Source organism: Taeniopygia guttata, chromosome 3, assembly GCF_048771995.1.
Source record: "Taeniopygia guttata chromosome 3, bTaeGut7.mat, whole genome shotgun sequence".
In the NCBI taxonomy this organism is placed as follows: domain Eukaryota; kingdom Metazoa; phylum Chordata; class Aves; order Passeriformes; family Estrildidae; genus Taeniopygia; species Taeniopygia guttata.
Genome location: NC_133027.1, coordinates 28,540,040 through 28,554,475, shown reverse-complemented (window position 1 = coordinate 28,554,475; position 14,436 = coordinate 28,540,040). Strand labels below are relative to the sequence as shown.

The following is a 14,436-nucleotide window of genomic DNA, read 5'->3' as shown; positions in this document are numbered from 1 at the left end:
ATTTTTAAAGGCTTTTGTGATAAAAAAATAACTTAAAAATTAAGACAGATGGCATTCCTTTATGCTCTTCACTCATATACTTTCAAAACTAATTTAACATATACTACCTTATATTGACATTTTATATCTAGTACTAAAATTATCTAAAAGGTACTTAACCTTTTTACTTGGAACCCTTTTCACCTGTCATACAAGCTTCCTTTAAGGATTAAAATGAAGTTCCTTGCATGTCACTATAGAAGTTTGTGCTTTGGGAAATATTTCCAGACACAAAGTCACAGGACTGATATCAGTCACAGGACTGATAACACTATTGAGTATACTAATCTTTCTCCCCAGGGTAGGGATTAATTACCATTGATGAAAAAAATATATTAGAATTCATTGCACAGATTTCTTTACTCTTCGAGATTGGCAGAGAAATATGAACATGTTTAAAATCTCAAAATAAAGGGTTTAGCACAAAATATTAAGTAATATAAATAAAACCCAAATTAACTTATTTAATGTAGTAGTAGTTCCACATCACATCTGGATTTACCATTACCATTTACAAATCACTCCTTTCAAGTCCTCAGTATTTCTTACAGTTTTATATTTGAAATGTAACACTTTAGAATCCTGGCTCAAAATTTTATCCTATGGCAGGGCCCATTCGTGCTTATCTCTGCATAAAAGGCAGACATATTAATTTTGGCTGGGGTGGAGTTAATTTTCTTCATAGTGTCTGCCATGTGGATTTGTTTTGGATTTGTACTGGAAACAGTGCTGATAACACAGAAGGTTCTTGTTTCTTCTGAGCAGGGCTTGCGCAGCATCAAGGCCTTTTCTGCTTCTTACACCACCCTACCAGCAAGGAGGCTGGGAGTGCCCAAGGGAGTTGGGAAGGAAACAATGGGATAGCCAGTAGTAGAACAGGTTTCCCAGGGAGATTACAGTCTTCATCTTACATGGTTTAGAAGACTAGGATAGATAAAGCCCTGACTAACCTGGCCTGACTTCATAGCTCATCTTGCTTCAAGCAGGAGGTTGGACTAAAGACTTCCTAGTGCCCCTGTCCTTACACTCTATGATGTCTGTGTTGAAATTATCAATGTGAATAACAATATTATAAACCACTTTTAGTTTCTAGATAGAAATTAACCCAAAAGTAAAACACCTGGTAAATCTGTGTCATTAAGAGCAATCTACAGTTTACATAATGTGAGATTTGTACAATGATGCTTTGCAATGTCTTCATCTTCCACGGAAACTATTAGTACAGAGGAAAAGAGACATGTTTGACCCTGGACTCTGGACAAAGGCACAAGATCCTCATCCTTATGACCCTGTGAAATTTACAAGAGTTTTAACAACATTATGCATTTCAGAGCTGCAATGTAAGTTCTCTAAACACACAAAACAAAGTCATAGTCACTCATGTCTTATCCACTTATCCATTCTCTTGCTCAGTAATTATGTAAATAGTTAATGTATACTTTTTGGAATACATTTCTAAAAGCAAGCACAGCAAACACTTGCAGTGTTAATTAATAATAGCAGATGCTTAATATATATTTTACATTTATGAATTATGGCTTTTCACAGTGAGGGCTTTATTGAGAAAACACAGCCTATTCACTGAAGTGAGCAGTGGTCCTGAAACCTTGGGGCTGCTGTGATGCCACCATAGTGCACTCAAAGCAAGTCGTCATATCAAGGATCACTTTTCCAAGACCAGACCTCACCTGGCTTGTCTTCCCACTCTAAATAGTATCTCATCTTCAAATTCCTCTTCCATATTTCAGAATGCCCTCAGATCCATACCTACTCAGAGGCAGCATCCAAGGAAGTTGGTGACTGCATGACTAATGTTTGAGTTGTGGTACAAGGCTGTACTCCAGTAACAATGGACCCTTTCCTAAATGTTATTGTAGTTCCAATCTTCTGTTCTTTGACGTGAATGAGAACAAAAAAAAAAAAAGCAAGTAGCTCTAACATCCACATGTAAGAAGGTAAGCAAAGATATCTAAAAAGATTTCATAAAAATTTTTGAAGGAAGAAAATCTCCATGGCAGGCTATAAATTCAAAATTTTGGGAGTACAGTGGTCATTATAATATTTTTCATAATTAATTAAAATACAAAGGACTAGAGGAATTCAGTCTATAATATCATCATATGATTTATTTCAGGGTCTGGAAATTGATGGTTTGACACAGTGTGTCTTCAAAATAGCTGAATGTTTATTGTCATCCTACCATGTATCAACAGAACACATTACCTAATCTTCTTAATCTTAATTCATGAATGAAATTCAAACACTAGAAAACATCAAAAATTGCATGCATTTCTTTTTTTCACTTTGAAAAGCTGATGGCTATACATATTTCAAATTTAGTAAGACTCATTTACTTATTTTATGAAAGTAGCAAAAAAACAGTTTTACAAACAATACCACTATCTCCAGGAGGGATAAAGTCCAGTGTATAGAATCAATATTGCTCCAAACATATAAGCAAAATAATGTCTGTCTTCATTTAAATGGAATTCCATGCAGTATATCCATGATTTATAGACTAATAAATAGACAAAAGGCAAATTTATCTTACAAGGAGATAATGACCTTGATAAGTGAATAACAGTCACTATTTCAAAAGGTTTTCAAACCATAGAGAAATCTTTGAGAATTCCTTTGGTTTTCTTGCTGATAGATTTAAAACCCTTTATTATAAAAAATATTTATTAAATAAAAATAAAACTTATTTGCTGCACTGTTTAAACCTAATATCAATAAAAGCAAACTTAGATAACTTAAATCTAGGGCATTTTTCAAAATGAATCAAAATTACACATGCAGATAAAAGCACCATATATGAAAGTGGAAATTTGCATAATCATTGCCCATTTTAATGTATTACTTTGTAGACATTAATTAAATCTCTAAATAGATAGGTAGGAATACCTCATATTTGAAGCTGGTTTTATTGCAAGATATGGGACTTTTTTCCAAACAGTAGTCAATCACTTCAAAATATGTTTTACCACTTTGGCAGTAAAAGCAACAGACTCAAAAACCCCATTTTTACCAATTAGCCTTTGGAGACTGCTGGAATGATAGTGCTTTTGAAGATGAATCTTATTAGCTTGAATCCATTTGTTTAGCAAACTCTGAGGTATCTTTCATTGACTGATGGCATGTTATGAAACATCAGATGTCTAAAGTTCGGTATCTAACATGAAATACTTGCTTAGTTTACCATTTTTAGTTAGAAGAAAAGCAAACATCCGATGAATAATGAGTCTTAGATATGTTTTTTGGATTGAATGAACCATCTTCTAAAGGTGTCCAGTTTAAACTGTTGGTTAAAACAGGGGTAAGAGTAAATACCTAGTTTTTAAATTGCTGAGTGAAGTCGTATGAGTTTGCTTTATATATTACTGAGCACATATCTCCAAAATGGGGAGAGAAAACAGTCTTCTGTAGAATTTTCACTTAATATTGAAGGGGTCTTCTCATTAACCCAGCATATGTCTTCTATATTAAATTATTTCTTTTTCACTTTCCATGTATTTCATCAGATTTGGGTTTGTTGTATTGCTGCCACTATCTTGCTGCTCATCATTATGTATCATTATGTATTGACATTTAAAAACAAGATTCTGGAGAAAATGCTGTAAATATAAAGCCAGACAATTACAGTATAATTTACATCTTAAGATTCATCTGTGAAGAAAAAATATTTCAATAATAATACTTGCAAACTTCTTATATATACATGCTTCTTAATTTCCAACCCTATTCTAGATGCTGTGCTCAGCCTTACCCTGCTCCTTTTACTGTCATTGGCACCAGGAGTGTGTTACATTGGGCATTTCTTTGAGCATCTGTAGTCCTTTACCAGGAGGAATATGACATTTGTGCTGATGGTTTTACTCTTCTTGCTCTAGGATCCACTCAGGATAATGTGCATACGTTTCCTAACATCCTTATGTACCTTTCTTTTTCTTCATTGAGCTGCATTCCAAATTACACCTGAATTTAAAATCTGTGGTGAGGTTTATGGATGTTATATACTGTTCTTTTTGTTGCCCATAAGACCAGTTTTGTCCACCTCCAGGTCTGCATTTCTTTGAATGTTCACTGTTGAGTTGTTTACAACTGTGGGGTCTCCAGGGCCTAAAGTGTGACTTGCCTCAAAATATTCCATACCTTAACTGCCATATACTGCATGCTGTGTCTGCAATTTTCAAGGCCTCTTTTACAATACCAGACCTCCATTCCTTCAAATTACATCACAGTGTTTGAGCCATGTTGATATTACCAGCTTTTGAGAACAACTAATCTTTTTATGAGAGACTCTCAGACTCTACTCCTCTTTCAACATTAGTACCTTGGCATTTATTCCAGCTCTGAGCACATTGTACCTCTACAGTGCTTCCAGAACTGGCAGATGCTTGCACTACTCAGCCCAGTATACTGGGATTTGAACACACCTATTTGTCCCATTAAATAATGCTGATGGATGTCAAGAAATTGAAACATACACAAATGGAAATATACCCAAGGTCATTGGAGACTAAAACTTACAGTTCTGAGAAATTTTGAATCTTCAAAGGTTGGTTTAGTTTCAAACAGTATAATACTGTGTTGGTTCTCAGTATCTAATAATGTTACAAGCTGAAAAATAAGCAGATCTTTTACTTTTCATCATTCTAACAGAATGATGAAAAGTAAAAGATGTACAAACTTAGTTAAATCTCAATAATACTTACTTTGTTTTTCTGATTTTCTTCTATATGTACTCCTAGAGACTTTTTGCTTCTCAAGAACAATGATTTACAATAAATTAATGCATACAATAGAATATAAATCTGGATTATGAAATTATGTGATGTGGTCACTTAACAACATACCCCACTTTTTGTCCATTTGACCAGCCTGCAATTTCGACATTAACCCATCTGAATCCTCTTGAGACCTTTTGACAATCGATTTGCTTAAAATTTTGTAGCTAGGATAAAAAAAATCAGTAGTATCAAAATAGTCAAGATAAAACACCAACAGCCTATTTTCCTCACCAACAACATACAGGTTATAAGTTATTTTTATTAAAACACCTATCCGTGACAATTTTTTATCTCTCTCCTACCATAGAGAAGGTATCAAAACAGGTCTATTGGTAACTACTCAGCCCATGCTACTGCTTCTGCGTTACTGTTATGTGCTTTTCTAATCCTAAGATTCAAGTTTTCTTTTGCTCTCACTTTCTATATCACATGGTGTGTCCTCCTTCTCTTCAAAATATTCTCTCTGTCTCAGACTCTGTGTGCTGTCTCAGCCTTCCCCTTATTTAGCACACATCCCTGGACTCTGCAGCTGCCCAAAGGCACACTTTCCCAGAATATATTCCTATAATTTACATTTCTTTTCAACCCTTACCTCAGTTATTGAATTTCAAGTGGCTATATCTCCTGAAGATCCATTTCCCAGGTCTTTAGTAGCTGTCTCAAGCCTACAGTCATGTTTCTGAATATTGTTAAGCAATTTAGTGGGAATTCATCTCAGCCAAAATCCTCTTTCACTGTAAAAGAAGTATCTTGTCACTTAGACTTGTGATTTCTGAGGATGAAACAAAAGTAAATATATATATCTTGAATAGACTCCTTTGTCAAAGACTTGACAAATCAATTATCTTTTGATAAGACTATCCCCTATGTCAGTTTCTTTCTTCTTGAGTAATTGCATACCTGCTTCCACACTACTACAGATTAGAAAAAGAAGATATATAATCTTTAACAATAATTAGCTGTGAAACCATGGAGACAAATGAATCACAGGCTTCAGTTATTCACACCCATCAAACTGATTTTGAAAAGAGTTTTGTTAAAGGAATAAGAATTCGTACAAATTAGTGAATTCCAAAGTTTCTAGCTGTTTGAGGAAATTAAAGGGTTTAAACAACTATGTATTCCTATCTGAAAATTTGAAAGTACTGAAAGTTTTTCAATATTTTTAAATCCAGTATTTGCAGCTGTGTATTTTATGCTATTGCTGTGAGCTGCATTTGCCCATATCTGTATATTGTTTACTTAGAGGTGATGTGCAAAGATGTAAGTGGCTTCACACATGTTTAAACAAGATCTTTTTTGTCTTCTCACACAGTTTTGGCTGTAAACAAGAGAAAAGACCAAGTCACACATCATATAATTTGTTATGGAGGAAAGTGTTTACGTATTTTCATTAAATAACATGATCTTTCAGCCCATACATCTTTTGCCATCACTCAGTGTGGTAACACAGAGGAGAGAGGAGAAAGTTAATCACTTGTCATCTGTTCTAAAAAGTATATTAGCAGAGAAATAAAAGAATACCAACTTTCTGGTGGCTAATTTATTTGAGACTCTTCTTTCTGGATTCAGATAACTAACTGAACTGCCTACTGTCAATATATAAATTGTTGCATTTAATTTATCCTAGTGTCAGATGAATTCTTGAAAATATTATTGCCAATAGGATGGATAATAAAAACTATCATCATCAACAGCAAAAAGCCTCTGAATAATTTTAGAATTCTTAAAAGTTTAAATTTATTATGACATTGTCATGATTGCAGACTATTGAGGTGTATAGCATGGTTAGCAAAGATAAGAGGTGAAACTAAAAGTTTATAAGGACTCTTGATGAGTTTTTCCAGCAGTACTGTAATTTTTTCTCTAATAGGCTTCCCTCTGATGGAAGCTAATGTTCTCATTCATTTACTTCTAAAATTTCTATTTTCAAGAATTCTGATTGGAGCTTTTCTATAAAGCATATCAGTGAGCTTTGATGCTTCCTTTTTGATCCAAAATTAGGATTATAGCCCTTATAATATTTCGGAGATTTTTACTCCATGAAAGACCTAGATGTATATTTCATTTTTATTCATAGATTACCAAAACTTCATCTACATGAAAAACAAGATATCATTAATCAGTTTTGACTAGGAATGTATATGAAGATGCAAATACTGTATTTAAAAGAATTTTAAAAGAATAATTATTTTAGCACAGTAATAGAAATATTGATATATTTCAGGGTCTAGTTATATAAGACAAGAATTTCTGATTCAGGGATAGTTTTAAACAGAAAAAATAAAATCATTCTACAGAGAAAAATTTTTAAAAAACTTTTCAGTTTTACATTTAAAAGGAAGGACATCTGACAAAGCTGATGAAGGTGAAAACAAGAAGTAGACTGGACTAAATTAATTTTAATAAATTTTTATAGGAACTAAAAAGATAGGAATTATTTAATCGTAGAATTTATTTCATTTGCTTTTCTTAACTCTTAATTAGTGATCCCTTTAGTGCTTAGTATTTTCCCCATCCAAGAACTGTAATCAAGTCACCTTTGAATCTTACGTAGCAAATAGACTGAGTGTGACATTGGGTTCGGGAATGATAGAATAGAAATCTCAAACCACTAATTCTCCAGAATTCCATTTTTTGAGTTGATTTGTCAAACTTATCAGGCATGGATATTCAGCTGAAAGAATGTTGCTCTTGCTTTTCATGTAAGGTGCTGAATACATGTAATTATAAGGAAGAAAAATATCAAAGACATTATTATTGTCAATGAGTAAGGAAAATATCCAGCTCAAGACTGAATTCTTCATAAAAGACATTGGTAGATCTTTTGTGTTGTGTTGGTAGACATTGTGTTTTAGACCATGAGTCAATAATTTTATTTAAATTAATACCTCTTCACCTAGTTAGATAATTGGCTACCAATGTATACTAAATGCACTGTTCTTTCCCAAATTAAAAAAAAAAAAATGTGCTCCCTTTGCAAGGAAATGCCAAGGAGAAAAGAGTAATAAGTGAAATACCTTTTCCTTTTATCGCCATCCTTGAAACCTGCAGTTCTCCTTTATGTATTTCTCATGGTGTGATTGACAGTGTTTCCCTATTCACTCACAGGCTTTTCTTTATTCATCTAGCTACTTTAGTCTTCTCTTAAAAGAATGTTGCACTATCACTTTTTTTTTTTTTTTTTTTTTTTTTTGCAGAACAATACCGTTTTCCTAGTTTTGCTAGAAATGAGCATAACATTACCAAAGGCATCTCTTTCATCTGGTTTTCCCCACTGGTCTTCATTGTTCTATCCCATTTTGTTAATTTACACCTTCCTTGTTCTAATAATCCCATTGAGAATTATTTTTTAACAAGAGTCTAAGAAATGTTTATAATGGCAGCACAAAAAACCATGAAGGAGTGAATGGATTCAGAGGTAGAAACAATGGCAGGAAAAACTCATTATTCCAGTCACCTAGTGAGACTTCACTTTCTGGCTTTCCTTTGGGTAGAGCAAATGGAGTCACTGTTTTGCTCATTTTCCTATTTCTGATTATTATTGTGGATGGGAGAGGAGCACTCATTATTGTCAAATGTGACTAATAATTGAGAAAAAAATTGGGTGAGCCTTGATATACAACCCCATCTATGGGTACTGCTGGGGTACAATGTTGTACTGAAGTAGAACAGGACAGCTGGATAGTAGATTGGATAATAAGAGAGAATTGACAAATCCCCTTCATGTTGCAAATGTTCTCTTACATATGCACTAATGCCAATTAATAGCCTTTTTCTGAAGAATAGTCTCCTTAGCTTTCCCTATTAGCAAGCCCTAACATTTGGAATTTACAATGTACTGGAATTTGGTTACTATGGTGATGAGGGATAGCAAAAAATTTTTGAGAGAGTCTTTGAGTGTCCTCTGATGCTAAAGGCAAGTGAATAATCTGTCATAAAAGTTAGATCCAATTCATTTTGCCTTATTGGAATAACTATTTCTACTGAACTGAATGAAAAAAGGAAAATGTTTTGACCCTGTCACATCAGCTGTTCTGATATTTAATGGAGACAGAGAGTGATATTTCAAACTTCTGGTAAATGTTGCTCCACATACTTTCAGTTGCTTTAGATAGCTATTCTACTCATAATTAAATTATTGGAGGTTCACATATTTATTAAGTGGTTTGTAATTAATTATTTATGTTTTTCCTGCAGTTTCCTATTTGAGTAAAGGAATTTTTTTTACCATTTTGAAATTATACATATTTTTGTATAGTATAATTTATTATTTCATGAGTCTTTTTTTAAGTCAGTGGATTCAAATACTAACAAAATGTTGATTCAATATATATTACTACTTCAGAAGGAATTTATTACAAAGCTGTATTATTGCTACAGCAAATTGCTAAAAAATTCTTCCGATGTAATTTCTAAGTATGTATTATGGAGGTGGTTTGAATCAGTGCACCAAAGTAAAATGTTTGTGAAAAGTATCTTTAATATATAAATTTCCAAAAGTAAAGGGAAATAAATTCTTATATGCTATAATTCTGCTTTATCTTTGATTTCACAAAATTAAAAAGAGTTAGTTGTCAAAAATACTTAGGTAGATCATAAATGTTAAGTTATGCAGACAGATCAGGTAAATCCTGCCTAGGGTTACAAAAATTTAGAAGAACACAAGAAGCTACTGGACACAATGAGATAAATTGCTGAGTTCAACAAGTAACAGGATAAATGGCTGACAAATGTTACACAGACCACCATGAGCAAGGACTGAATGTCACAGACAGTGAAGGGAGAATTTTGTGAGAGACATGGAAGTTTCAAATAATTTAAGAGGGCAACTTGGGGAAATTTTACAGACTGCTTTCTAACAAGGCCAACAGAGATTTAGTAACAGTCTCTTTTCTTTACTACTTCTGTGTTAACACCTCTCATAGTAGGGAGTGATAGGTATTTGAGCTAGACTAGCTAGAAACTAGAATGACATCCAGATCTAGAATGACTCAAGGTCTGAGCCATCAAGTCAGCAAGAGGATAGGGATCTGGATATGGAAATCAGATAGACTTAAAATCTATGCTTATTTTTGAGGCATCCAATAATGAGGGTTTATCTTTATATTTAGAAAATGAAGGAGTATGTATGTTCATTGTTGAACTTCAATACTAACTAGCCAGAGATAAGAAAAAAGTTTGAGCCATCGCTGCTGCTTATGTTTATTTGACTCTGTTTGTGTTTATCTAAGGGAAAAGACACTGTTCTTGATGGTGATTGGTGTTCTTCATGGTGATTCACATGGCCAGCAGATTTGGAGTATGTGTATGTGTGATTGTGTGGTTGTTCACTGAAAGCACATTCAGGTTCAGTACTGGCTGGATCTGTAAACAGGAATGAGAAGAACCCTTCTGGTCTGGGAATCCACTGGATTCAGCTTCCATTAATAATAACTTCAGTGAAATGTCCAGTGACTGTTCAGCATCTCACAGGACCATGGCTCCAGTCACATCCTTCCTTTGCTATAGATGGGATTAGCCACTCCCGGAGACTTCTACCATGTTAATTGACCAAAACAAAGCATTTGGGAATATGTTAAATTCTTTCCGTTTAGACAGTGATAGCTTACAGATGTCCCAGGCTGTAATTGAAGCTTCACTGTGTAAAAAAATTTAGAGACACAAAATTAATAAAATACTCTCAATCCCTCAACAACAACAGCAACAATAACAAAGAAATACGGAAACATAGTAAAAAAGCTGTGTCAAAGAGCATGTCAAGCATCACTCCAACACTCTGTATTTTTTTATGTTTATTTCTTTTAGGTCCACTTTGTGAGGAACCTGGTGATCCTTGTGCCTCTCAGCCATGCCTGAATGGAGGCATATGCCAGTATAACCAGTCTGGATATGTTTGCAATTGCCTTTCTGGTTTTCTTGGTCACAACTGTGAAATTGACATCAATGAATGTTCTTCAAGGCCATGTCAGAACAGAGGTACATGTATTGATTTGCCAAATGTAAGTATAAATGTTAGAGATCTCTATTTGAACAGAGAATCATAGAATTACAGCATTGTACTGCCAGTCTCAGATTCAGTCAAAGAGAGACAATGGTGTGGGCTGTTTTCACTTCAGGACCAATTGAAGTGGCCTGGACAAAGCTCTGTATAAAGAGCGATGTATTTTGAAATAAATCAGTTTCACTCTCACAGCCTTCTGAGCAGAGTCTGTTAATTCCTGTCCTGCCTCAGCATTGTATCACAGAATGATTTGGGCTGGAAGGAACATCTAAATGATCTATTTAGATGAACATCTCTGCAGTGGGCAGAGACCGCTTACTCTAGATCAGGTTGCTGGAAGTTGCATCCAACCTGACCTTGAACACTTCAAGTGATGGAGCATTTACAACTTTCTTCCTATCTCACAAATTTAGCAAAAATTAGCAAAATGCGTGGGGTGATGTCAGAGGTTTCACAGAAGTCAAGGTAAATGTTAACCCTTACTCTTCCCTTACCCATCAATGCAGTTACTAGATCATTGAAAGACCATTAGTCAGACATAATTTACCCTTTGTGAAGACATATTGTCTGTTTCTAATCACCTTCCTGTCATCCATATGCTTTGACATACCTTACAGGAGAATCTGTTCCATGAAAGTGTCAAAATATTTAATTCCAATGTAAATTTTTAAACTAGATTTGCATGCTTCATGAAGAAACAGCATTTTCTCAATGTGTCCTGTTTATAATATTTTTATGATAAAAACCCCCAAACTCCTCATTTCATGTCAGTTGCATGGTGATCACTTAAGAAACTACCCATGTTATTTTATTTATGTTTTCCTCTCCCTAATAAAATAATCTGACACAAATATGAGGCTTCATGTAATCTTTATTAACTAGTTATTGTCTTGCTCTTGCTTTTCATGTGACATAAATTTAATTCCCATTTTTCTTTCATCTTTTCTTTTTGTAAAATAGAATAAATTCATGCAGAACTCATGAAGTTTTAATAATAAAGTCATACCTGGTAGTATGTCAAAAACAGTTGTTGATGTCCTTTCATTAGCATGTCTGCTGCAAATAGCAGTGATTGTACAGAATCTAAACAGTGAAAGAAGAGTTCAAAAGCTTAGTTATCACATAGCAGTTATACATATTGATATACAGAGAGAAAAAGAGACTTCTAAATTGCTGAATAAATGGATAGATTTATAAGGTATGCAACCTGTCTAAATATTTTGTCTATTAGATATACTAGCACAAACGATTTTGTGCAATAGGCAAACAGTTGTAGTAGTTTGTTTCACATGTATAGAAATGTCTCAGTGGGAGCTGAAGTTTCCTGATTATACCTTTAAGACCAGTTCTAAAGAAACATAAGCACTTCCAGTTTCATTAGGGGAACAAATCCCTTTATTTTTTCCTTTACTTTCTGACTTCAAAGGGCCTAGGAAGAGCATAGAAAAATATCAGTGGGACTGTCAGACCTAAGAAATATTTTGTTTTGTAAAATAACTTACTTTTCTTACTGTTCAAATTAGAGATTGCAGTAACTGGCAGATGTCTTTCACTGTTAAAGAGTAGAATAGACTCTGTGCTTTATATTGAAGGAAAAAATGGATACCCATAACTTTCTTTCCTCCTCTAGGTAGTGGCAGTTTGGTTATTGATGTACCTTGTGTACTGTTAGTGCTTAATAGATGCAAACATTAGATTGAAATTAAATTCGAAATGAGGGAAAAGCCCCAAATTAATGATAAAACTCCTTCTTGATTCAGTTATGAAAAAGAGCAATTTTAAAGCTGATATATTTCCATCTAGTAAATTCAAGTATGGTATAATCTGTGCTGGAAGGCCTGTTCTACTTGTCCTAAATTAAGTTTGTAATCTATCTGAGACTAGAACTGTTCTGTCTTTGTAGACTGCTTTGTATAATGGAAAGTTGTCCTAGTTAGGATCTCTCTAGTAATGGATGTAAACACCATAAACATGAAATTCTGTACCGCCTTGGATACAACAAATAATTATTTCTAATTTCCCTCTCTTCTATAGGATGTGGCATGTATCTGTATGCCAATATTTACTGGCAAGTTCTGTGAGAGAATACTGAATCCATGTGAATTATTGCCTTGCTTAAATAATGCAACTTGCGTAGCTCAGCAGCACAACTATCACTGCCGGTAAGATTGAAAATTAATTTATTTCAGTACTTTGTTGGTTCACTTGATGATATCAAACAGACAGCAGAAAGAAAAGACATCATTCACAGAGAATACAGAAGACTATAAACTTCTGTTTTTAAAAATATATATTTATCTTTTGTGCTTTACTCTGTTAGTCTTCTTGCAATACTGGGAGCATTATAAATAGATTTAAAGCATTTAAGAGCTATAATTTTTTTCATTATTAATATTATAAAAAATATATAAATTTTAAAACACTGATGACAATTGAGACAGTTATACTAAATGTGCTATTCCCTTTCAGGGTGCATGAAATTTATGTTGTTTCTGAAAAGATAAGGGAACTTATTTAATTTATAGTGCACAGACATGCATTAGTAGACTTTAAATTGATCCTTCAAGCAGCATAAGAAAAACTGCTTAATTCAGAAAGATCACACTAAAAATTATCCATCTGAAACTACCAGAAGTGACCCAATGTATAATTTAATTTCATGTTTAAATAGATTTTTAGATTTTTTTTTTCTATGCCAGGAAGGAGTACAATTTATCCTGTTCCCCTTTCTTTGGCTTTTATCTTGCTGCCTGAGTAAATTCAGATAAGCATTACTGAAGTAAACATTTTTCAAATTTTAGGATATTCATAAAAGCAGAAAATTGAAAGCTGTGATACAAAAAAGCCTGACAACATATTATTAATGAATTTAGAAACTTAAAAAAAATTATAAAAGTATAGAACAGAGTTAGAGTGCATCAGCAGAGATTCAATTGAGCAGACTTGAATAAAAATATAAGTTGAACTGTTTACACTTTTCTCAAAGAAAAAAATCCCAAAAATTTAATTCTTATTCACTCTGGAATACAGATGTATGTACAAACAGACATATGCAAGCTCATATACAGTTAGATCATTCCATATAGATATTTAAAGCAGAGAACATCACTGATCATTCATTTTCTAATTGTTTAAACTGAGATATAAGCTAATTATTTACTATTATATAGCCAGTCTTTCCCACCATATATGTATATTAGTATGAAATGTGCTGACATTTGCACTTAAAAATATGCATAATATGATCAATTAATATCCAGATGTATATTGCCTCTATTAACAGAAACCGGAGCCTTACCCACAGACAGACATCTTTAACTGATTTAGAAAGCATAGTTAACTCAGTTGCTTTCTACTGAATGTTGTTTTCCAAGAAGTTGCTGTGGATAATATATCCCTTACTCTAGTATGCTGTGTAACTGTGAGACGCTTCATGAATTTTGAAACCAGGAATTGGATTGTTTTTTTCTAAATGAGAAAACATCAGTAACACATCTAGATCTCACATCTGTTAGGAACAAGAACATAGGAAAACCAGAAGCAATTCAGTATAATCTTAGTAATTTCCAGCTTCTGGACTGAATAATTTGAAAAAAACTACCT

General features: G+C 33.5%; 1 protein-coding gene across 1 annotated transcript in view; it reads left to right on the top strand.

The window, feature by feature from the left end:
- The window catches only part of EYS (eyes shut homolog), a 765,693-nt gene that overhangs the window by 109,108 nt on the left and 642,149 nt on the right, over positions 1-14,436 (top strand). The window contains exons 5-6 of the mRNA XM_072926499.1: positions 10,638-10,831; positions 12,868-12,995. Coding sequence (XP_072782600.1) covers positions 10,638-10,831; positions 12,868-12,995 — 322 coding nt within the window. The remainder of the gene's footprint in view (positions 1-10,637; positions 10,832-12,867; positions 12,996-14,436) is intronic.